The sequence below is a fragment of the Aotus nancymaae genome, unplaced genomic scaffold (genome assembly GCF_030222135.1).
Source record: "Aotus nancymaae isolate 86718 unplaced genomic scaffold, 86718_ANA_hifiasm-v0.15.2.pri h1tg000006l, whole genome shotgun sequence".
Classification (NCBI taxonomy): Eukaryota; Metazoa; Chordata; class Mammalia; order Primates; family Aotidae; genus Aotus; species Aotus nancymaae.
The window spans coordinates 15,446,441-15,472,184 of NW_026988417.1; the positions used below are offsets into that span (position 1 = coordinate 15,446,441).

General features: G+C 37.7%; 1 protein-coding gene across 1 annotated transcript in view; it reads right to left on the reverse strand.

Moving 5' to 3' along the window:
* Window positions 1-25,744, reverse strand: part of TAPT1 (transmembrane anterior posterior transformation 1) — a 74,667-nt gene that overhangs the window by 25,963 nt on the left and 22,960 nt on the right. Inside the window, exons 3-5 of the mRNA XM_021668212.2 lie at window positions 14,953-15,071; window positions 4,089-4,251; window positions 931-1,066 (exon numbers count right to left, since the gene is read on the reverse strand). Of these exons, the coding sequence (XP_021523887.2) occupies window positions 931-1,066; window positions 4,089-4,251; window positions 14,953-15,071 (418 nt within the window). The remainder of the gene's footprint in view (window positions 1-930; window positions 1,067-4,088; window positions 4,252-14,952; window positions 15,072-25,744) is intronic.

The window sequence follows — 25,744 nt, forward strand, 5'->3', positions numbered from 1 at the left end:
TAGAATGTAAGGCAGTAAGAAATATCTGACAAAGTGTCATGCTTACAGAGACAGGAATTTAAGGCAGTAAGAAACATCTGATAATTAAGATTCTTCTTTATATGTCATTTTGAAGGTATTCATAAACTGCAGAATTCTATTTATATTACACACAGCATAGTTAATTTATACCGAAGAGTGGTAACTGCTTTACTCCATTAACACTAGAACAAGTTTTACCCTCACAGGCATCTTCCCACTTGATTCTTTAACTTTCCAAGTATTAACCCAATTTCTTTCAAATGTCACTCTTTTACAGGTAGGAAAAAAAAATGTGGCACATTCTCGTGAATGAGTCCTGACATCACATGGAACTTAAGAGCAGAAATGTGTGTATAAATATGTATCAGTACATACAAACATGTACACTGCTTATATAGTAAAGCATTTACTCTCTAATAGAAAAGCTTTAAGCCAGGGATGAATACACAAACACACAAAACCAGCAAAACTCCTCCCAACCAATTTCACATTTTACTTTTAGATAAATTCTATGCATTTCAAGCCCAAGGTTATAAAAAAGAATTCCTGGATTTAAAGATAACTTCAAGAAAAATTCTAATAAGTATGAAAAAGTTATACAGATCTATGTAAATGTAAGGCATGTATAAAAATATACTGCTTTTTTATCATAAAATTCTGCCTTATAATCAGTTACAATGAAAATAGAACTGTTTTCCAGCAGCTCAAAGAGTAATGCATACATGAGCTCCTTAAATTAATTACAATTACTATGACAACCAATTTATCAAAAGAATGCAGATGTTTCATATTAATCTTCAGGATAAACACATTATCTATCTATCTTTAAATCTATGAAATGGTTAACCAAATAAAATAAGGTAGACTATGCATTAACTGTTGGAATGTCCAGCAAGTCTATAAGGATACAGACATAGAGAACAGCCATGAAAAAGTGAGGTATCACCCCAATGTGGGCTCTTTTTCTTTCTTTAGGCTCTGTTGCTGTCCAATAGAGAGCATCTAATATATCTTGTCCAAATGATGAAAAAAGACGATCAGCTACCTAAAAAAAAAATATATATATATATGTATTGGTAAGATGTTTCTTAATATTCCATTTGAATATGTAACTAAAATTGAGATACAGCTCAAATCCTGGAGAGCTGATGTTTTAAATCCTAGTTGAAGGTAACCTAAAGAAGAGTGAGGATCTTTGTTTACTATTCATTCATATTTCTTTTTTTTTTTTTTTTTTTGGAGACAGAGTCTTGCTCTGTTGTCAGGCGCCAGGCTGAAGTACAGTGGCGTGATCTTGGCTCACTGCAACCTCTGCCTCCTGGGTTCAAGCAATTCTCCTGCCTCAGCCTCCCAAGTAGCTGGGACTACAGCTTCACGCCACCATGCCTAGCTAATTTTTGTATTTTTAGTAGAGACGGGGTTTCACCATGTTGGCTAGGATGGTCTCGATCTCTTGACCTTGTGATCCACCCACCTTGGCCTCCCAAAGTGCTGGGATTACAGGCATGAGCCACTGCGCCTGGCCACATTTCTTTACTCTTTAACAAACGGTAAGTGCTCAAATAGAATTTGAATTAGAATGTCTAGTTAGCTATGTTGGTAATAAAGAAAGTCTTAAATAGTGGCAAAAATAGGGGTGGGCAAAAATAAAAGGAATCTAAATCGTGGTTCCTCTGGTTTTAGCATTTTGAATTCAAATTCAGGATTCAAACTTAGGACAAATATATCATTTGACCTATTCATGTCTAATATTTGTAAACAATGATAACTATATTTTTTTGAAGTTTATTATATGGAATAAAACATGCAGATTTACTTCCCAACCACATTTTCAGGTATCAATTTCCTTGAATACAGTGTAACAAGTAAAAAGTGACACATAAAAGAGAGAAAAGGAGGGGATGACCTTCAGGATTCAGTCTGAATGACACATCCTACAGAGGCCTTTCCCAGACCATCCAGTCTCTTGTGGCTTCTATGGTCTCTACTGTCTTAGTCTGTTCTTTTTCATCATATGATTTATCATTTCTTAATATCTCCTTGTTTATTGCCTAGCTCTCATCTGTAGAATATAAGCTCCAAGAGAATAGGCTGGTTCACCTGCGAGTCTTCAGGGTCTAAGATGCTTGGCCTGCAGGAAGTGTCTACTAAAGATCTGCCGATAAATAACAGCTACCATTTAGGGAGCTCCTAGCATAGGCCTGATATTGTGCTAAATCCTTTCTATGTGGTGTCTATTTAATCCTCATAATCTCCTCATATCTCCACTTTACAGATAAGAAACTGAGGATTAGAGATATTCAGCAACAGTAACTGTGTCCAGGATAACCAGGTAATAAAGGAAGGAGCTAGAATTTGGTTAAAATGGTTTGCCTCTAGACTACAGCCTGGACTCCTATCCACTATGTTTAAGCCACATCATCAATTACAGTCTACAATGTGAATATGTATATAAATCATTTTAATCAGCAATTCACAGATCCTGCTTCTTGACCTATTTTTCTAGTGACGATAATAATACTAGCTTGACAGGGCTTTTTAAGACGGGGCAGGGAGAAGCCCTCACACTCTGCAATCTCCTAAGATGGAAAGCCTACGAAGGAGAGACTAGTAGGACAGCCGTGCAAAGAGCAAGGCAGAAAGCACAGGGGAAAAGGGAATGAGGCCTAGGGTCTTTCTATGAGAAGGAAGGGAGAACAAGATGAGCTATTCTGTTTCAGAAGAGCTTTGTCCCCATCCACCCCTAGGCAACCTACTTGGTGGGGCAAAGCAAGTGTATGGGCAGCAAGCCTAGAATCAGGAAGCTGGTTTTAAAACATCTTCGTCTTTAATTTAGGAGGTACTCAGATGGCTAGAGTTCCGGGGCTTCTGTGAAGAGATGGGGGGCCCTTGTCTACCACAGCAACGCAGCTTCAGAGTAGACAGGCCAGTAGCCCCCACCCCATCTGTCCTCTCACTAGGAGAAATCTCTTCATGCCAAATTAAAAAGATAAATAGACCTTATTTGTATCCTTCCCAAATTAAAATAGAAAAATGTAATTTGGAATTTCTTTCTTTTTTTTAAGATGAAGTCTCGCTCTGTTACTGAGGCTGGAGTGCAGTGGGGCAATTTTGGCTCACTATAACCTCCTCCTCCAGGATTCATGCAATTCTCCTGCCTAATCCTCCTGAGTAGCTGGGATTACAGGCACACACCACCACACCAGGCTAATTTTTGTATTTTTAGTAGAGATGGGATTTCACCATATTGGCCAGTCTAGTCTTGAACTCCTGACCTCAGGTGATCTGCCTGCCTCAGCCTCCCAAAGTGCTGGGATTACAGGGGTAAGCCACCGTGCCTGGCTTGCAATTTGAATTTCAAAATTTATTATATAACTTAGGGTAGCTTACTATTTAAAAAAACTTATGAATATTTGGCTTATAAAGCAAAGCATTTTTTTTTGGTAAAGTGAATGTATATCAGCTCAACTTATTTTCTGTATAAATGCAGATTTTCATAGGCTGAATGCTTTAAAGAGAGACATATTGTACTAAAAACATTAAGTACTCACAAAAATTGGGAACTTATGCTTGTCTGCTCTATGTAAAGATTTCAAAGCAATTTAAAATGTGTATTTGTTATAGCAACGATATACATAATCATAACATTTTACTTCACAATCTTTAAAGTTCTAGCATGGGTTTCTAATGAATTTATGAAAGTAATTTCCTAGCACTTGACAATTTGCATACTCCAGGGTTACTGGTTCTAAAATGTCTGGGCAGCAAGAATCTTTCCAGCCTACATGAAGACACGCCATGCCTGTGGGCTCGCCAACCAAGGTGTACCCTGGACCAGCAGCATGAGCCCTACCTCCTTAGAAATGTGGATTCTCCAGACCCAGCTCAGATCTCCTAAATCAGAATCCACGTTTAACAACAGCCCCAAGTGATGGTAGCACAGTAAAGGCCAGAATCGCCATAACTAGAGTTGGTAGAGCATTCTTGACTCTCAGGTACCTTCAGAATTGGAAGACTTGAAGATGAGTGCCCTGGTCAGGCCAGTGCAGGCTGAGTGAGGTCCTTACCTCTAGCATGTTGTAGATGATGTAGAGCTTGATGACAGACTGCCCCCTTATAAGGTGGTACATCATGGAGTAGTCAACATAGTGCATCATAAAATAGCAGATTACCAAAATGACACCCTTCAAAATGTCACACACCTGAGCAGGCTGAAGCAAACGCCTGTCCCTGAAACATACAAGAAGTAATAAAAATATAAGTTTTACTTTGTATGTTCTCACAAAAACAATAATCTTTATTGGATATACACTGGCATACAAAGGTAAAAATGAGAACTATGTTGATCTTTTAAAAACTTCAAACAAGGCAAGTTAAACTAAATAACTACTCAACAATGTAAACTTTTCTGTCCAAGTACAGAATATATAGATTTTAAGTGAGAATTACTATTAGAAGTTGGCAATCTTAACAAATGAACATGGAGGGTAGATATCTACCAATAGGGTACTTTCGAGCAACAGATTTCTACTGTTACAGCATAAGTCTTTAACCTAATCATGAATCCCTGCATGTAGCCTGCTAGATCAGCCTTTTTCATACAATGTTACATTCTATGCATACTGCTCTGCAGCTTGTACTTTATTTAACAGCATAATATTCCATATAAGTTCATCAGGAGCTCCTTTTTATGAGCATAGTGTTCCACTATGTGGATGAACCACAGTTTATTTAACGTACCCCTAACAGATTTCTAGTCTTTTGCAATTATAAGCCACAATGCAATGTACATGCCATGTCTCATATATGAAAGTATATCTGTAGGACAAATTCCTGAAATTGGAATTTCAAGGTTATATTCACTTGAAATTTTGATAGAAACAGCTGAGCTACCCTCTGCACAGGGTGCAGTTTATAACTCAACTAGCAATGTCATGATAAAGCCTGTAGCCCAGGGCACTGGTACAGTATTTGATCAACTTTTGGATCTTTGCCAGTCTCATTGGTGAAAAATGGTACACAGTGTAAATTCAGCATTAATTTCTATTGTTAGGAAACTAAACATCTTTCCAAATATTTAACAGTTATTTATATTTCAAGTGAACACTTCCTTCCTATCTTTTTTGTACTGGTTTATAGGACAGTTTTTGTATTACACGTTAGACCCCTGTGACTTCAGTTGAAATATATTTTTCATAACTAATATGAGCAGAAGAATCACTCCTTACTTCTGAGGTTAGAGTATAAGGAGCTAAACCTAAATTGTGAAAGGAACCACCTTAACAAGATAGTGCAAAAAATACATTAGAAAAAAAGAAATTTAAGATTTAAAATTCATGTGACAAGAATGGGAAATATATGTTCTCTCTGCCTGTCGTAGGCTGATTCCTCAGGACAGAAAATGCTGTCTCTTGTTTTGGCAGCTTTTATGCATAGTGCAATTAATACAACAGCCCGAGTATTTTCTTTAGTAGCTGAAGAATCTCTTCATTTCTACCAGTTGTGACAATGTTCTAAGCAACAATACGGGGTAGGCTCATTTTCTAACTGGCCACTGGCCGTCTGAGCCACCTATGTATTTGATATTCCTTGGCTACATATTCTCCAGAGTTCTTGCCTAATGCTTTTCCTCCAGTGATCTTTGCAGAGTTTAACAAGGAATTTGTAACTCTTCCAAACTGTTACCTGAGACATTACTTTATAAAGTCACAATGATGCCATACCAATTCTGTGAGCAGTTGTTACAGAACCTCATTCTTGTTTTCTACAATGTGCACTGTACAGTGTTTTCAGCTAAATATGAATTTGGCTTATCTGTTTACAGACAGAATCTAAGATAGTGCAGAAGTTCTGAAAACAGGCAAATTCTGTGAAGACTGTTTAGAGAGGGCTAAAGGTGGCTGGAAATATATTGGACTAGACCAATGAGCCTAAATGAGAGGGAGGTCAGAATTTGTCTAAGTCAGATCACATGACTTAAGATGGGTATGAAAAGACAAGTAAAATTATTCTTAGCAGTTGAAGTTAGGGCTTTGGGAAAAATTGCACCAAGGACAAAGTTCATTGATCTCTATCATTATTTCTCTTTCACCACGACTTTCTTTTATCCAGTGCTGTTCCTCTCTCTCCCACAGGAGAGATCTTTTTCTCCCCAGGGAACAAAGAATGCTCTTCATCTCCTAACTCCCAACCAACCAGCCTAGAGCACAGATCTCTGCGAAGGGCTACTTGAATATCAAGGTAATTTCCTGCCCCCATCCCTACAAGACTGAAGATGGAAGACCTATTATATCTGCCAATAATTGGATCTTGGTCACTAAAACATATTTCTCATTCAAACGCTGAGAAGAGGAGACATTTTGAACACTTGTGAGCTCCTGGCCTTGGTGTGACTGTCTCTACTTGGGTGGCAGGGAACAACTGGTGAGCCGTGAGCCACCAGCCCCCACTCAGAAGTGTGGCACAGCTCAGCATATAATCAAAGTCACACATCACCAATAGTCATGAGCTTTTGTGTTTAAAAACTGTTAAGTTATGTTTATGAATTAAATAAAATGATAGGAACTAAAAGTAGGGTAGTATTAATTTATATTAATTACCAAAATTAATTTTGTTAACTAATTAAAATAGAAAACTATATTTAGAGCTTTTGGTACTAGATGGCATCTATTTAGTTGAGTGATCTCAGTCAAAACAATTTTATTTAAGAAACAAAGGCTTTTAAGTATATATCCAAATGTGTTTCTTTACATACATATTTCAAACCAAAAAACAATGTGTTAGTGTATCAACGAAGGAATAGTATATTTAATACAAGCCATAGTTAGAAATTAGATCTATTAAACATTGCAAAGTCATATCCCAAAATAATATAATACAACAGTTTTTGAACCAAGCTGATAAGTTAACAAAGAAAAGTTGTATAAACACCTAATGCTACGATTCAGTTACTATGTAGCAGTTCTAGACACTCCACAAATATTCCTTTTAGTGTTCACAATAATCCCATTTGATCATCTCTGTTTTACAAATGAGCCAAGGGACAGTCAAGAACATGCCTGTGGTTGTACAGACTAAGTTCCCACATGGTGCAGCAGGGATGGAAACCTGGCAATCTGGCTCCAGAAGGCATGCTCTTCAGAACCATCTGCATTCTAGACTTTTTAAAAAATAACTTCTAAACTTACAGGAATCAATATCTCAGAACCTATTATCTTTCCATAAAATTTAATACTGCATAATTTATCACTGTACTGTGATCTCTTCTGAAAAAAATGCTGCATAAAAAAACCTATCTATCATTTGGTCTTTATTTCTAAAAATAAATGCAAAAAGAAAAAAAAAAACCAGGCTATATATGTATATGATATACACATATTGAATTCACTGCTTTCTGTGCACCCCTGCTCTGGTGAAAATGTTCCATTGCTAACATCATATGTGGTTGTTGCAGGGATGACTGTGATTTTCAAAACTAAGCAATATTATTCAAATAAATAGTACAAGCAGCAGAATCTTTAAAAAACAAGGTCTTGTTTTCATAGAAATGTCCTTGTTAATAAAAAAGAAAAGCTGCCAAAGAAAAAATTGTTTCTAAGGTGGCATCTTAAAAGACAGCTGTATGTGTACCACAGTCTCTTACCAAGAGAAGACCTAACCTCATAAATAAGTTTACCTGGTTAAAACAACTTGAACCAATCAGCGTATTTGTTCCTTCTCTGCCAGGATATTTTTAGATGACTATCTGATAAGCACTTCAACCTACCTAAGAAGCTTATCCAAGGCCCTGCCATTCAACCCCGAATTGGCTTTTGAAAAATATTTTCATGCTAAAGTTCTTATAAATGGCTAAGTGCTGGTTACTGGCAATTCATCTTGCAAATGATGAAAATCCTACATGAAAGTATAAACAAGTGAAACATACTGTTGGGCAAAGTGAAAAACCCACTAATCTAATTTGCAGGTTTAGGTGTCTGTTATCACACAAGTTATATTACAACAAATATTTAACAGAACTTAAACATTTTTCAAAATAATACATTTAACAGAATTATTTTAAAACTTTCTAGTAAAACCACCTGTAGAGAAACCAAATTCTCTACATTTCTAAATTTTATTTTTTATTCATACAAATATTTATGTTTCCATTGTATTTTTAGCAACTGTACAATTTTATATTGTACAATTTAACAATTAGAGTATCTCTAGTTGTTTTGAAGGGCTCACAGGTTTATAGAAACTGAATTATACTGTAGAGAAAGACGATCAAGGGTAAACTTTTTCTCCTACTCTTTAGTGGAAGATAATATGCTAACTATGACTAAAGTAAAATCTGGTAGTGGACAGAAAGATCAAGAAGGAAGACACGGCACCAAAAATGAACAAGAAAAATGGGAAAATCCCTGCATAGTTACTTTAAATCAGTGTTGAAACATGCCAGAGTATTAGCATGAGTCATTTCATTACAAAATACATAGACTAGATCTCTCACTCTCTCACTATTTTCAGCCATTTCTGGTATAATTGAAAGAGTGAAGAAACACAAGCACTGATGAAATGAAAATCTAAAATACTTACTATGTTTTTATTTTTGAAAGTGAAGTCCTTTTATAATTTTAAAATAAACCGGAATAAAGTAGTGAAATGAAGATGTTTTCCTGAATTAGAAAATTAAGTATTTTTGATCTTAAGTTTGACTGACATGTAACAAAAAAATAAATACTTAACATAAACGGAATGATTAAAACTACTTCTTACACTTTAATTTCAAACTATACTAGAAAACAAATGTTTTTTATTCATTATTTGTAGTAAAACAAAATAAAACCTGCTTCTTTGGAAGGAATTAAGCTCAGTCAATTTCTGTGGCATTGGGGATGAAATATTTGCAAAGTCTAAGTTAACATGGGTAAAGATCATTTTTGAGCGGATTTTCATGTTAGGTGAAATGGCAATCAAATCCTTCACAAAGAAATGTGGACAGAGCTTTAAGACCAAGTAAAGATGCTATTTTAAAAAGGATAAGGAGCCACATTTTCTTCAATATGTTTCTATCCCCTAATGGCTGTCTGCCTATCCTGTTTACTTTTGCATTTAATTAATGTCAATTTGGCCAAGAGTATAGAAGGAAAAATCAGGGTTTACTCACCACAAGGAGTCCCTGTGCCACCACATTCCATTCTATAAAGGAAGTGAAAGTGCTCCTCCCTTCGGTCTGATTTACGAGAGAGAAAGAAAGAGAGAAGGTTGTAATGTTGCTACGCTACTTAGAGCTCCATGGTGAGGAAACGGGACAACAAAGACTTTCTAATAATAACAAATATATTGCTCTCAACAAATAAGCCACATAGATCAGCCCTGGTAAAAGGAAGTAAAAGGCAATTTGTTTCCCCACAGAAAATTACCAAGAGCTCTCCCATGTGCTACAGTGGTGGCATCAATCACTTAGGCCAAAACCAAGGCTTAATTTTGTTTAAAAAGAGAAAAATCTATTATAACATATAGGTGAAGTTAATTTTGGGTAGAACTATTTCAAAAGAGGTAAGGCATATGAAGGAAACTCAAAAGGTTAAGAAACTCCCAAGCATTTAAAATTCTTAATTCTGGGAGACAGGAGGTCTCCCATGGGATAAACTCTCAAAAGAAAATCATACTGTTGCCTCTTAAACAAGAAAAATAAAAGCCTGTGAAGGCTCACATGAGTGTTATGCCTAAAGCTGGGGCAAGGGGTCAGAACATTTGCTCACACATATTTTACTGGCTCTAATAGTAAAAAACAAAAACCAAAAAACACTCCGGCATTTATTACTTAAGCCTGTTGGAACTCACTAATCACTTTCTAAAATGTTTCAGTAAAATTTTTTCAACAATAACTCAGTCCTTGGTACCCAACTATATCATTTTTCTCGATAATCTTTAACTTTTAACTCACGTGACTAAGAATTCTAAAGCACAAAATAAAGTCTCAAATTTTAAAATAGAGGGTTCACAAAAATGCCAGGTAAATCAAACTTACATAATTAGCTATCTTTCATTTAATTCTACAAGTAAATTTGGAAAAATGATGTTTGGTACCCCTAACACAATATAGAACAGTCTGCTTTTCTAAAAAACAAAATTCTATCATTCTTCCAAGGAACAGATACTTCATATAATAAATCAAAACTTAGTTCTGTTTTATATGTCATGAATCATTAAAAAGATTATCCTAGTTCAAGAAGTTTCTCAAATGATTTCTAAAATGACACTACTCTTACCTGGGAAAGAAGGAAGATATACATAAATGAATCTGCTTTTAAAGAATTTAGATGCATTTTCTATTTTTTTTTTTAAGTCTACAAGCAAACATTTTGGGGCAAAGATTTTTCAAGATTGTTAATTCATCAGAAACAATTTCAATGAAGTATTCTTGAGATCACTGAGAACAGACATAAACTTTTAGGGAGGCAGTGCATCCTTGGCAAACAACACACATAAATATGACTCCAGATAATTACCCTGCCAATATCTCATAATGAACAGTACTTTATAACAGGGTCAAAGCCAGCAAAAGACCCTGCTGGATGAACAATCATGATGAAGGCTGAGTTTACTTAAAGGACTGTAGACCCACCCTTGTTCTCAGCCTTAGTGAAGGGACAGGGTCACTTAAGTCAAAAACCATGGCAAGTTTGCAGAAGATCTAGAAACAGGTTCAAATATTAAGCTATGAAGCAGAGTACATGGGGGTCTATCTGTAAAAGCCTCTCACAAATGCTGTACGAGAAGTAAATCTGTAAACAGATGAGGTGAGAACACTGATCTCAAATGTAAAAAGAAGGCAATAATATTACCTTGTTATTCATGTGATATTGAACCAAACAGTTCTAGAGACTGCAAAGAGTTACTGTTTTCATGTCAGCATCGTGATTAATTTGACAAACAGACTGTTTCCTCCCTTTTGTGAAAACAATTTCAAAGAACAAAGAAACTAGGAAGACAGTAAGTTTTTTATGGAAAGAAGATTGAAATACAGGAGAGTGAAAAAAGGAAATATTACTTAATATATTGCAATCAACTTCTTTGCCAGTCTATTTCATTTCTTCTTATTCCTTTGAAAAAAATAAAGTCAGACTGAAGGAAAGAGCACTTTTTGCTTGCTGAAAAGGATGGATCGTGACATCACTACAGGCAAGACAAATCAAATAATCTTTAATGGAAGTAGAAAACATTGGAAGAAAAGCTATAAGAAGGCAGAATCTGGCTACTTCTAAATAATCATTTGGTAAACCTAAAAAATATTTTTATATTCCTAAATTATTTGAAAGGTCTTAGACTTAAAATTAGCAATAGCTTTAATATAACTTTGACCTTATCAAATATTTCAAGTTTTGTGACTTTAAAAATAACACTCAAAGAGATATTTTCTAAATTGCTCAAAGAAAATAAAATTGCAACCTATATTACTATAAGCACAAATTACTCAATTTTAACAAAGCATACTTAAGGCACTAAGACATTAAGGCAGTATTTTCATATTCTGTGTAATTTGGCCTATCCTCAAAGCATTTAAAATTGTTGAAACTCTGTTTCATTTAAACTTTAAATGAAAATTTAAGTTTCGTTTAAACTCCTATCATTTAAAATTGCTGAAACTGTTATATAATTTTAACTGCATTTCATGTTTTTATACATATAAGTATTAGTGATAGCATGAAATTAATTTTTCAGTTAATCCAAAGCAGAAATAGTAAGAACTGTTTGCAGAGGAAATCCTCAATGGAGTCTTAAATAGTGTAACAGGCTGCCCTCTAGTGTCATTTTAGCTATAAAACTTTGAAAATAGAAAACATCTTATTTTCAAATGCTACTCAAACTAATTTAGATTCAAAGTATTTCAAACTAATGTAAGAAAGCAATCATCTTATATGCTACAAAAAAATCTTAAAATATCTGAAAAAGGTTGGAGCTAGGGATCATTAACCATTCATAAAAGTGAATAGTGGCAGAGGATTTAAGATTTCCCAACTCCCTGCAACATCTTTTAGTTTCCAGAACAAACATTTTAAGACTTTTTTTTCTTTTTTGAGACAGAGTCTTGCTCTGTCATCCAGGATGGAATACAGTGGTAGAATCATAGCTCACAGCAGCCTCAAATTCCTGGGCTCAAGGAATCCTCCCACCTCAGCCTCCCAAGTAGCTGGGACTACATGTGTCTGCCACCACACCCGGCTAATTTTTTTATTTTTTTGTAGAGACAGGGTCTCATTATGTTGCCCAGGCTAGTCTTAACTCCTGGCCTCAAGCTACCCTCCCACCTCGGCCTCCCAAAGTTCTGGGATGACAAGTGTGTACCACCGTGCTGGTCTAGAAAAGACTCTTCTAATGCTATTTTATGTGCCCTGTTCCCCCATGTAACAGGAGTTACACAGAAATGAACTGAGTGCAGCACAGTTTTAGATGTCTGTACAATATAACAAGATGGATCTTCAAATAAGTGTCCCTAAAGAGAGGCCCTTGGGATCACTGGCAAATCACCACTGTTACTTAGTATACCTCATATGTGTGCTAACCAATGCCCAAAGAAGGAACCACTCCAGGAGGAAGATAGTCATTAGCTTATCTATCATTTTAATGTTTTATCACATTGTGCCAACAGCCACTGAGAACAGGACATGTCTTTAAAAGCCATCCACATAAAGATGGCTAGAGCACAAACTTGCCCCACATTGTTGATCAAAGAATAACTAAAAAGTAATGTAGCTCATAATGTAGATGTGAAAAGCCCTACATAGTATTAGTTATTCTCTTTTTTTACTTGAGACAGGGTCTCATTCCATCGCCCAGGCTGGAGTGCAGTGGCGTAATCATGGCTCACCGCAGTCTTGATTTCTCAGGGTCAAGTGATTCTTCAACTTCTCAGCCTCTGGAGTAGCTGGGACCACAGACATGTGCCACCATGTCTGCCTAATTTTTTGTTATTTTTTATAGAGACAAGGTCTTACTATTTTGCCCAGGCTCGTCTTGAACTCCTGGCCTCTAGCAATCCTCCTACCTTGGCCTCTCAAAGTGCTGAGACTACAGGCATGAGGCACCACACCCAACAATATTAGTAATTTTATGTCATGTGTTTTACTTGACTTTATCTAAACGTGCATGTATCTATTCACTTTATGTAGTTCCAAATAAAGATGTGTATTTAGTAATGTTATTTTAGATTGTATTTTGGTCTTCTGAAAATGAACTAAAATGCCATGATATTATGAAGCTCCCAATAGTGATAAAGGAAAATAGTTTATTGTGGTTAGGCTTTGTTAGTATTAATGTGCCGTGCTTTTAAAATACATTTAAAAAGGTTTGTTAGTAATAAGGCCTTCTTAAAACTTCTCCTAAAGGAATAAAACATGTACTAGAAATACCTTAAAGCAAATGACTAAATTCCTATAACTATCATCCCATTTGATTAACTTGTGATTAATAAAATACGTAGCATTAATTCACTGTTATCCTGGAAGGCAAGTAAGTTACAGAATAGAACATATAACAATGACAGGAGCTGAATTTTTATAATTCTTTTACTCCATGTAATCTTGCAAAACAAGAATTCTCAATCCCTTCATAATGTGATCATCATAATCATTAAATTATTCCAATTTACTAGGAGGAATTTCTATCAAAATGGATTGAGTCTTATTTTTAAAATGACTATATGTGTTACTAAATATTAAGTATATGCTCATTTACGACTTTAAAAAAGAATCTCCCATGGCTTTAGTCTTTTTAAAAAAAACATATAATTGTGTATATTGGTGACTAACTTTTAACTCAATTGCTATGGCTAAATTATTTTATTAATTATATATTTTAAATACCATGGAACAGTCACCATAGTTCAATGAAGTCTCACAAGTTATTGTCTATTTTAGAATTTTCCCAGAACGCAATGTATTTAGAAAAGTGATGCATGTCAGAAATGTAACCTGGACATCTCTGCTAAGAACTAAATAAAAATGTTGTAAAGAGTGACTATATACAGAATAGAGACACACTGGCGTAACTGTACAAAGGAAGAAAACTGTAAAAGCCAAACTTCCTTTTAACCTCCAGAACAATAAAGCATAAAGTTTCATGTAAGCTTAACACCTTCACTTTACTATTCTCAGCTTTGATAGAGAAGAAAAAGAAGAAAACTGATTATCTGCTCTGGTCTACTATGAGCCAGGCACTATGCTGGCTATTACTTTAACATCTTCCAATCTTTGTGGTCAAAGATGCTGAGCTCTCAATAGTCCCTTTTGGCTGAGGGGGAAGCACACTTAGAGAAGTCAGGCAGTTGCACACAGCTCACAAGCTAGTCAATGTGGGGTCGGGCTGTCTGATCCTCCCAGTGGGGACAATGATCCCTGAGAGTTTTTCCACTCTCAGGGATCAGAGTCTTGTTTACAACCAGTAACTAAGGCTCCATAGACCATTATAACAATGATTCTCAAATGAAATGGAGGAGGAACCCCTGTAGTAAGAGCTCCTGAGGAGATTCCTTTACCACTTCAGCCTACAACCCTGTCCTTTATACAGATGATGCCTAAGAGGCCCAAGGACTTGGCGGAAAAAAAGGCACAGGTGAGTTAGGAACATGGTAAGTAGGTCTTTGACTTATAGTCCCAGGTCCTTTCTACACTGGTACACAGCCTCTAGCATTAACATTATTTTACTGGCTACAGCAAAGTTTTGGTTCAAAACAATTCTGAAAAAAAAAAAAAAAAAGCATATAAAAAGTATAATATTATATAAACATATTATATCATATCCATCAAAAAGATAAACAATTATTTTATGCATGAAGGGCCAAAGTGTGGATGAAACTGTATAAATTATCCTTACTCTGCAACCATCACAAGTATTAAAAATAATGAAATACTATACATTTACAATAGTTAATGATCTTAAACTTACCTTAAGCCATAGCAAGGCAAAGTGAGGAGCCTGAATAGTGCCAGGAAAACTCTTAAAGGAAGCAGGGTGAACACATACAAAAACGCATCCAGGCACAGAAAGATTCCAAAAACCATCAGCTGAATTTTAACAAGGAGAGAAGAAAAAAAAAAGTATTTTTAAAATACTTGTAGATGAAAATTTTGAAAAATCAGAATTTCTAAACATTATAAAAACTTAAGTTCTTAAAACAGCCCTGGGAATAACAAATTAATAGTTCTACTCTTCAAAGAGTGAGTCTGTACTTTACAGAGCCTTTGGTTTACCGCTCACAGAAGAAATTACTCAAAAACAAGTTGTCCTGGACCATAGTTAATGACACATCATCTGATGTGGCTTTCTGAGTGCTTCCTCAAGCTCTAAAGATAATATAGAAAATCTTTATTCCTCATAATTTTACTATTCCTATTTAGAGTGCTTCACTGATGGGAAAGAGTGGAATATATATTGAGTTACAATACTGTTTATGTTAAAAATATGCAAATTCATCACTAACTTTAACACAATTTCATGTGCACTGAAACTTGCTGCACTCAGAAGGCATTATTCTTAATCCCAGGACCAGCCTCTTAGTGTTTATTATTTTTCCTTCTTTCTTGAGTACTTGCCATACCCTTTCTTTTTGTGGTAACATTACACACTCTTACTTGTTAAGTTTAGGACTGTATTTCACAGAAGGAGGGTAAAAGTCTTTTGATGACTTGGCCAAGTAGCCACCCCTAGGTTAACAAACTCAGCTATTCATTTTAAGAAAGGTGACTTTCTATATGTCTGACACATAAATATGGTATGATACATATGCCCTCACCACAGCACTCCATGTATCTTTAGTCAACAAAGTGCCCTACCTCCACAGATTAGTTAAAATTCACACCGTTACAGGCTGAACTGTGTCCCCTATCAAGTTCCTGTGTTGGTACCTCAGAATACAACTGTGCTGGGACAGTGCCTTTAAAGAGGTAATTTAAGTTTAAAAAGAAAAAAAGGTCATTTAGGGTGGGCCCTAATCCAATATACTGGAGTCCTTATAAAAGAGGAAATCTGGACACAGGTACAGACAGAGGAAAGATGATATGAAGACTGAGGGAGAAGGTGGCCATCTGAAAGCCAAGAAGAAGCCTCAGAAGAAAACTACCCCACTGACACTTGATCGCAGACTTCCAGCTTCCAGAACCGCAAGATAATAAATATCTGTTGTTTAAACCACCCAGTCTATGGTACTTTGTCATAGCAGCCCTAGTAAACTAATACATACGTCTTTAAATGAAAGAATACATTTTTATTAATTTTGGATAAAAATATCTTAAAAATAAGCTATACATATATATGCCACATTTTAAAATCTGAATATATAGGCCCTTTTTTGTTTTCAACAATTTAGACTCATTATAAACAGCAATAAAATTACGATGCCAAACTACTAAGTTACATGTGGTATATTAGAGTAGAGTCCCAGTGTTGAATGTTTTCTGTCTTACACACAAAGCAGTGCAACAGGAAGCTGAGCAAGGTCCATGTCGGGTTCATGGTCCTCTTCTATCACTCTCTTGTCACTGAGAAGTCTTTCCCTCCTTGTGAGTGAACTGCTGGTTCAGTGCTGAGGGCAGAAACTGCCAGAAACCCAATTCCCCAGAAGGAACGTTAGTGTGTATGCAGGATGCTGAGAGGGAGAGTGTGTGGTTGTCTTTCTCACTCAGGATGAACATATTATTCATTCTAACAACATCTATGAAGCTGGTAATATGGCCAAGTAACATGCTTAGCCCAGCAGGCACAAAGACAAAGAGGACACCAGCCAGTGGTTCCTGTCCTCAGTAAGCTTATTTATATTTGAGCACAAGAAACACCAGCAGGGCCAGGTACAGTTGCACACACCTGTAACCCCAACACTTTGGGACATCAAGGCAGAAGGATTGCTTGAGTCCAAGAGTTTGAGACCAGCCTAGGTAACGTGGGCAACCCCATCCCTACTAAAAATACAAAAATTAGCTGGTTGTGGTGGCAGACACCTGTAGTCCCAGTTAGTCTGGAGACTGAGGCGGGAGGATCGCCAGAGTGTGGGAGGCAGAGGCTGCAGTGAGCCGAGATCATGCCACTGCACTCCAGCCTGGGTGACAGAGCAAAAAAAGAAAAGAAACACCAGCAGGTAGGCCAGTGCACTGTCAAACAGCTGCCACATCAGACCTAGTACACAGGAAACAGAAGAGGCCCAAAGGCCAAACTAACTTGGAGAGAGTCAGAAAAAGGCCCACAGGAGAGGAGGCCCTTGAGACATCTGAGAAGATGAGGGCTGTATGCTACGCAGAGAGGGTGGACTGGGCAGAAGCGGGTGCAGAGGCAGGAAGAGGAAGGAAGATTTACAGGTAAGGGAAGCATGTGTGGGAATGCTGAGGCAGAAAGCAATCATGAAGACAAACACCCTCTCCTAAAAATAAAAAGCACAGCCACCTTTTTCTGGCCTGGTGGAATGTGTATTAGTATTGTTTACAGTAAACAACAGCAACACAAGTCTAATAGACCTTCCCCTTCACATGTTAAAACAGTCACATAAACTCGGTGGACAAGGCAATGGTCTGCTCACACTGTTTTGGCCCCGTGACTATGTTAGACTTGGCCTGTGACTATGTTAGACCTCCACATTCGAATGGAAGGAAACAAGTGGCTACAATCTAAAGAAATTTCAAATGGGTGAAAAGAAATCATTCACAGTATGAGAATACACGATACAAAAGAAAAGCCACAGAAATGCTTTTCAGAGTTTGGAAACGTGACTCAATTAAGGTACCTATTGTTCTAATGTTATGCTTTCTCATAAAACACAGTATTCTTTGAAATTCCTTACATATGAAAATAAGAATTTCCTTAAAAAGTAAACAAGGTGTAATCCTGAAAACATTCACCCTGAAGGATATAAAGAAACTCATGTTGTGTGTAGTGTGAGCCTGACTCCATGCGGGAGGATTTTATACTTGTGTAACTCACTGAATTTACACGATGACCCAGGAATTTGAAGGCACTGTGCAAAGAAGTCTCTTGTGTTTAAGGTATTCAAGGTGTGGTGGTAAGCACTTACTAATCAGCCCTCCTAACAGCTCTCTGAGATAGCTATTATCATCACTACTTGACACAAGAGGAAACCAGGCTCTGAAGGCCAAATGTTTGCCCAAGGCCTTGGGATTGAAGTCCCAGTCAGGCCCTATACACTCCCTCTTTGAAAAAATTTTAGCAAAGCAAAAAAATCTTCCTATTTTTACAAGGCATAAGAGTTAAGGTAGCTTCTTTGTGCTAACTTGTCTTGCCAATTCGCCTAGTATCATTAAAAATGCAGGAATAAGCTGGGCGCAGTGGCTCACGCCTGTAATCCCAGCACTTTGGGAGGCTGAGGCGGGTGGATCACAAGGTCGAGAGATCGAGACCATCCTGGTCAACATGGAGAAACCCCGTCTCTACTAAAAATACAAAAAATTAGCTGGGCATGGTGGCGCGTGCCTGTAATCCCAGCTACTCAGGAGGCTGAGGCAGGAGAATTGCTCGAATCCAGGAGGCGGAGGTTGTGGTGAGCCGAGATTGCGCCACTGCACTCCAGCCTGGGTAACAAGAGCGAAACTCCATCTCAAAAAAAATAAAATAAAATAAAATAAAAAATGCAGGAATAATAGGAATTTAATGACTCAAACTTATAAAAGACAAACAATTTACATATTTAGATTTATTGCTAGCTCTAAAAATGTTATCAAGAATTAAAAGCTTTGAATATACATTGTTAATTAGAATGTATACTTTTACACCTTCAATTAATCTATACTGTATCTTGGTAAAATAGGTAATTATTATTTCCTTCTTATTTGGACCAAATAACTATAATGTATTGAAGCACTCTTAAATAATGGCTAATAAAAATTTCCCCTTAAACATGCAAGGTGTCATAAAAAAGAATGAGATCCTTCATTTGCAAAAACATGGCTAAAACTGGAGGCCATTATACTAAGTGAAATAAGCCAAGCACTGCATGTTCTCACTTATTCCTGGGTTCTAAAAATCAAAACAACTGAACTCATGGAAACAGAGTAGAAGAATGGTTACCAGAGGCTGGGAAGAGTGGTAGGGGTGGGGATGGTTAATGAGTGCAAAAAAAAAAAACCAGAGTATTTGATGGCATAACAGGGTGACTATAGTCAATAATAATTTAACTGTACATTTTAAAATAACTAAAAGAGTAAAAATGGATTGCTTGTGACACAACAGATAAATGCTTAAGGGATGGATACCCCATTTTATATGATGTGATTATTACGCATTGCATATCTGTATCAAAACATCTCATTGTAGCCCATAAATACATACACCTACTATGTAATCACAAAAATTAAGATAAAAATTAAAACAAAAAAATATACAAGGTGTGACTATAAAGTAATGAATTGGTACCATATGTCATTTAAAAATTTCCTGCCCTTCTTTAAATGCTATTTGAAATTTCAAAATAGACACAATGTTGTGATTGAAATGAAAGCAGCACAGTAATTTTGGACTATGACAGTTTAAATCAGAGGTAACAATCTTTCCTATTAGTTGACACCCACACCTCGAACATCAGCTCCTCATCACTCTCTCTTCCCATTTTCCCATTTTTTCTTCCGCAGTCCTGCCATTCCAGTCTCATTTCACCTTATCTAACTTGACATGTATCAAATCTTTATAGGGAAAACTTATAATGAATATCTCATCTCCTTAAACTGGTAATTACACATATAACACAAATCAGAAAAGCAAAATATGGGAAAGTACCAAAACATAATGAAAATACTTCAAGAAGAAATTATACACTAGAGTAAGAGACTTTTAGCTGTTTTCCATTCTGTGACTGACAAGCATTTCCCAGGGATGGAAGATAAAATGCTACACAAAGCCTTCCGTGAAAACCTTTCCAGGGCTTATTCTCGGATTTGTACCTTTATCCCTCCTTCAATCACTTTATTGAACAACTCTTATGTGGCAGAGACTGTGACAGATGAATAAAATATATGTTCCCTTCTTTAACAAGGTAAAAGTCTTGTAAAGAAGCTCATTGTCCAAACAAGAGGATCAAATTTTGACCAAAATCCACAGTTAGAAACATACTTTACAATGCAATTCCTATGCACAGGTTTGTAAACACACTAAAAAAAAGAAAAGCTTCATGAAAATAATACTTCCCTTCTATGAAATACAGGCTATTTTCTATTTTCCTTATAAAAAGAAACAATGCTGCTGCTCTCACTAAATTTGTGATCCACTAAAAAGTGGCAACTCAGCCTGAAAATCAGGTCCCAGATAGGCAGCCAGGTTGAAATTCAGTTCCCTCCTAGGCAGCTTCCAAGGCAGTGAAGACAGTTCAGTTCAAACTGACTACAGAAAGCTTTGCACAAGAGTTTATGGGTGGGAACACACTGGGAAGTTCTTTGTACAAAACTGAATTAAAAGTACTGAGTTACAAACCACAGATATACAATTTTAAAATATTCTCTAAAATTCATTCTCAGCAGAGACTTACCAAAATGTACATGTTTCAATATAATCTTCTGCTTAATTACTAATCTTCGGAGACCTCTTTAAAATAAAAAATTATAAGTGAAAACAATCAAAGGACAGAAATGTTCCAGCCTTTCTGTCTCTGAGAGAGCTTGTCTGGAAGGACTTGAGAAGCCTTCTACAGGTTCTGGGCAATGCAACCAGGCACTGGCCAGGTGCTGGGCTTGGGGCCTGCCTGTGCATGGCCGCAGTCCAGTACCACCCACACGCTGCAGTAAGACAAGAAGTTGGCCTGAGTTACTGAGTGGTAGAGGCAGAGCCAGGACTTCACTCAGTCTGCAGAAAACTGAAACACTATTTCTACTAATGACACTTTCATTCATCCTTCTAGTCTCACTCACCACTGGATTTACCATTATACATATTTTAAAATAAGGTTTAACATAAGTTTTTAACATCTGAACTTTAATGTTAAGGAAATTACAAAATGAAAATTATCCTGTGATATTGTAAGTAAACAAAACATTCACTTGTGAAAATTTTTACAATCTGCTCTTATCATATTTATTTTGAACCTACTAGTACTGCTCTTAGCATTTGAAAAATACCTGTCTCAAAAGAAACAAACAAATAAAAATGGCAGCCTCTTTCTGTGGGGAATGAGGCAGGGTTTCTTCACCTTTTAAAAAAAAAAAAACCGGAGACGATCCAAGATGGCCGCTTAGGAGGAAGTCGGGATTGCAGCTCCGAGAGAAGGCGCAGAGGGTGAGTGGACGCTGCATTTCCAGACGGATTTTTACTGCCCACAGAGCAGGAGATTCACAGGAGGAGAAGACCCACGGGTCGCCAGCGCCGCTGGTTTGAGCGGCGTGGCCGCTCAGCCTATGCCCTGAGGCGGGGGGCAGCAGTTTCTTATGCAGAGCGAGAGACAGAATTCCCTCTGAGCCAGCAAGGGGAGCTGAAGCAGGGAGTCAAGTCAGGAGACCCCCGGGCAAGGGCGTGCCACGAATCTCAGAGCCGCTGCTTCGGCTGACGCAGCGGCACACAGGGCAGCGGATTTTAACTGCCCACAGACCAGGAGATTCACAGGCGGAGAAGCTCCACGGGTTCCCAGCGCCGCTGGTTGGACCGGAGCAGCCGCTAGGCCTGTACCGGGGGCGGGGAGCAGCGGCTCCTTGAGCAAAGTGAACGAGACTGTGTCCCCTCTGGGCCAGCAAGGGGAGCTGAGGCAAGGAGGCAAGCCAAGAGATTCCCGGGCAAAGAGGGCACCACTGGAAACACGGCTGAACCCGGGACGGTCCAGCTCTGTGGGGGAGGGGCGTCCTCCATTGGGAAACACCCTGCAGTTCCCGGGGCAATTTGCCGTAACCAAGACAACCCGCCACTACAGAGACTCCATCACTACAGGGGCGGGCCAGCATAGCAGAAGCAGTTCTAACTACACCCATATAAACAGGACTGCAGGGAAGCTCACAGGGAAGCTGGGCGGAGCCCACAGCAGCTCAGCGAAGCCTCTGCAGGCTGAGTGTGACTAGACTGCCACCTTGTGGGCAGGGAAAACGGTAGCAACACAGCTGAAAAGCATAAAGCCCTAACTCCCTGGGCCAGAACACCTGGGGGGAAGAAAAGGGGGTTTAAGAGTTCAGCTGCTGCAGACTTAAAATTACCAAAATCAGAAAGACAGCAACTACAAAGTCAATAGGCGGATAAATCCACAAAGATGGGAAGAAACCAGCGTAAAAAGGATGAAAACACCCAAAACCAGAACACCTCTCCTCCTACAAGGCAGCATAACTCCTCACCAGCACGGGAACAAGACTGGACGGAGAATGAGTGTGATGAAATGACAGAATCAGCTTTCAGAAAATGGATAATAAGAAACTTCCGTGAGCTAAAAGAACATGTTCTAACCCAATGCAAAGAAACTAAGAACCTTGAAAAAAGACTTGATGAAATGCTAATGAGAATGGACAACTTAGAGAGGAATCTGAGTGAATTGATGGAGCTGAAAAACACAACATGAGAACTTCGGGAAGCATTCACAAGTTTCAACAGCCGAATTGACAAAGCAGAAGAAAGGATATCAGAAGTCGAAGATCAACTCAATGAAATAAAACGAGAAGGGAAGATTAGAGAAAACAAGGTAAAAAGGAATGAACAGAGTCAACAAGAAATATGGGACTACGTGAAAAGACCTAATCTACGTTTGATAGGTGTACCTGAATGTGACGAAGAGAATGCATCCAAGCTGGAAAATACTCTTCAGGATATTATCCAGGAAAACTTCCCCAACCTAGCAAGGCAGGCCAATATTCAGGTCCAGGAAATACAGAGAACACCACAAAGATATTCCTCTAGAAGAGCAACCCCAAGGCACAGAATCATCAGATTCACCAGGGTTGAAATGAAGGAGAAAATACTAAGGGCAGCCAGAGAGAAAGGTCGGGTTACCCACAAAGGGAAACCCATCAGACTCACAGCAGATCTCTCAGCAGAAACCCTACAGGCCAGAAGAGAGTGGGGGCCGATATTCAACATCCTTAAAGAAAAGAACTTTCAACCCAGAATTTCATATCCAGCCAAACTAAGCTTCATAAGTGAAGGAAAAATAAAATCCTTTGTGAACAAGCAAGTACTCACAGATTTCATCACCACTAGACCAGCTTTACAAGAGCTCCTGAAGGAGACACTACACATAGAAAAAAACAACCAGCACCAGCCACTCCAAAAATGCACGAAATGGTAGAGAGCAGCAACACAATGAAGAATCTGCATCAACCAATGGGCAAAACAGCCAGCTAGCATCAAAATGACAGGATCAAATTCACACATAACAATATTAACCCTAAATGTAAATGGACTAAATGCCCCAATCAAAAGACACAGACTGGCAAATTGGATAAAAAGCCAAAACCCATCAGTGTGCTGTATCCAGGAAACCCACCTCACAAGCAAGGATACACAAAGGCTCAAAATAAAGGGATGGAGGAAGATTTACCAAGCAAATGGAGAGCAAAAAAAAGCAGGAGTTGCAATTCTCATCTCTGATAAAATAGACTTTAAAGCAACAAAGATCAAAAGAGACAAAGAGGGACATTACATAATGGTAAAAGGATCAATGTAACAAGAAGAGCTAACGATCCTAAATATATATGCACCTAATACAGGAGCACCCAGATACATAAGGCAAGTTCTTAAAGACTTGCAAAGAGACTTAGACTCCCACACAATAATAGTGGGAGACTTCAACACACCATTGTCAATATTAGACAGATAAACGAGACAGAAAATTAATAAGGATATCCAGGACTTGAACTCAGACCTGGAACAAGCAAACCTAATAGACATTTACAGAACTCTCCACCACAAATCCACAGAATATACATCATTCTCAGCACCACATCACACCTACTCTAAAATTGACCACATAATTGGAAGTAAATCACTCCTCAGCAAATGCAAAAGAACGGAAACCATAACAAACAGTCTCTCAGACCACAGTGCAATCAAGTTAGAACTCAGAATTCAGAAGTCAACCCAGATCCGCACAGCCTCATGGAAAATGAACAACTTTCTCCTGAATGTTGACTGGATAAACACTGAAATGAAGGCAGAAATAAAGATGTTCTTCGAAACCAACGAGAACGAAGACACCACATACCAGAATCTCTGGGACACATTTAAAGCAGTCTCTAGAGGAAAATATATAGCAATAAGTGCCCACATGAGAAGAAAGGAGAGAACTAAAACTGACACCCTATCGTCAAAATTGAAAGAGCTAGAGGAGCAAGATCAAAAAAACTCAAAACCTAGCAGAAGACAAGAAATAACTAAGATCAAAGCAGAATTGAAGGAGATAGAGACATGAAAAACCCTACAAAAAATCAGTAAATCCAGGAGCTGGTTTTTCCAAAAGATCAACAAAATAGACAGATCACTAGCCAGACTAATAAAAAAGAAAAGAGAGAATAACCAAATAGATGCAATAAAAAATGATAAAGGGGATATCACCACAGATGCCACAGAAATTCAAACCATCATCAAAGATTATTACAAACAACTCTATGCACATAAATTAGAAAACCTGGAAGAAACGGATAAATTCCTGGACAGTAGCCTCCTCCCATGCCTAAACCAGGAAGAAGTCGAAACGCTGAATAGACCAATAACAAGGTCTGAAGTCGAGGCAGCAATTAAGAGCCTACCACCCGAAAAAAGCCCAGGCCCAGATGGGTTCACAGCCGAATTCTACCAGACATACAAGGAGGAACTGGTACCATTCCTACTGAAACTATTCCAAATAATCCAAAAAGAGGGAATCCTTCCCAAATCATTTTATGAGACCAACATCATCCTAATACCAAAACCCGGCAGGGACTCAACAAAAAAAGAAAACTACAGGCCAATATCCATGATGAACATAGATGCAAAAATCTTCAATAAAATACTGGCAAGCCGATTACAACAGCACATCAAAAAGCTTATCCACCATGATCAAGTAGGATTCATCCCGGGGATGCAAGGCTGGTTCAATATACGCAAGTCTATAAATGTAATTCACCACATAAACAGAACCAAAAACAAAAACCACATGATTATCTCAATTGATGCAGAGAAGGCCTTCGACAAAATTCAACAGCCCTTTATGCTAAAAACTCTCAATAAACTAGGTATCGACGGAACGTATCTCAAAATAATAAAAGCTATTTATGACAAACCGACAGTCAATATCATACTGAATGGGCAAAAACTGGAAGCATTCCCTTTGAAATCTGGCACTAGACAAGGATGCCCTCTCTCACCACTCCTATTCAATATAGTACTAGAAGTTCTAGCCAGAGCAATCAGACAAGAAAAAGAAATAAAGGGTATTCAATTAGGAAAGGAGGAAGTCAAATTGTCTCTATTTGCAGACAACATGATTGTATATCTAGAAGACCCTATCACCTCAGCCCAAAATCTCCTGAAACCGATAAGCAACTTCAGCAAAGTCTCAGGATACAAAATCAATGTGCAAAAATCACAAGCATTCCTATACACCAATAACAGACTTAAAGAGAGCCAAATCAAGAACGAACTGCCATTCACAATTGCTACAAAGAGAATAAAATACCTAGGAATACAACTAACAAGGAACGTAAAGGACCTCTTCAAGGAGAACTACAAACCACTGCTCAACGAAATAAGAGAGGACACAAACAGATGGAGAAACATTCCATGTTCATGGTTAGGAAGAATTAAT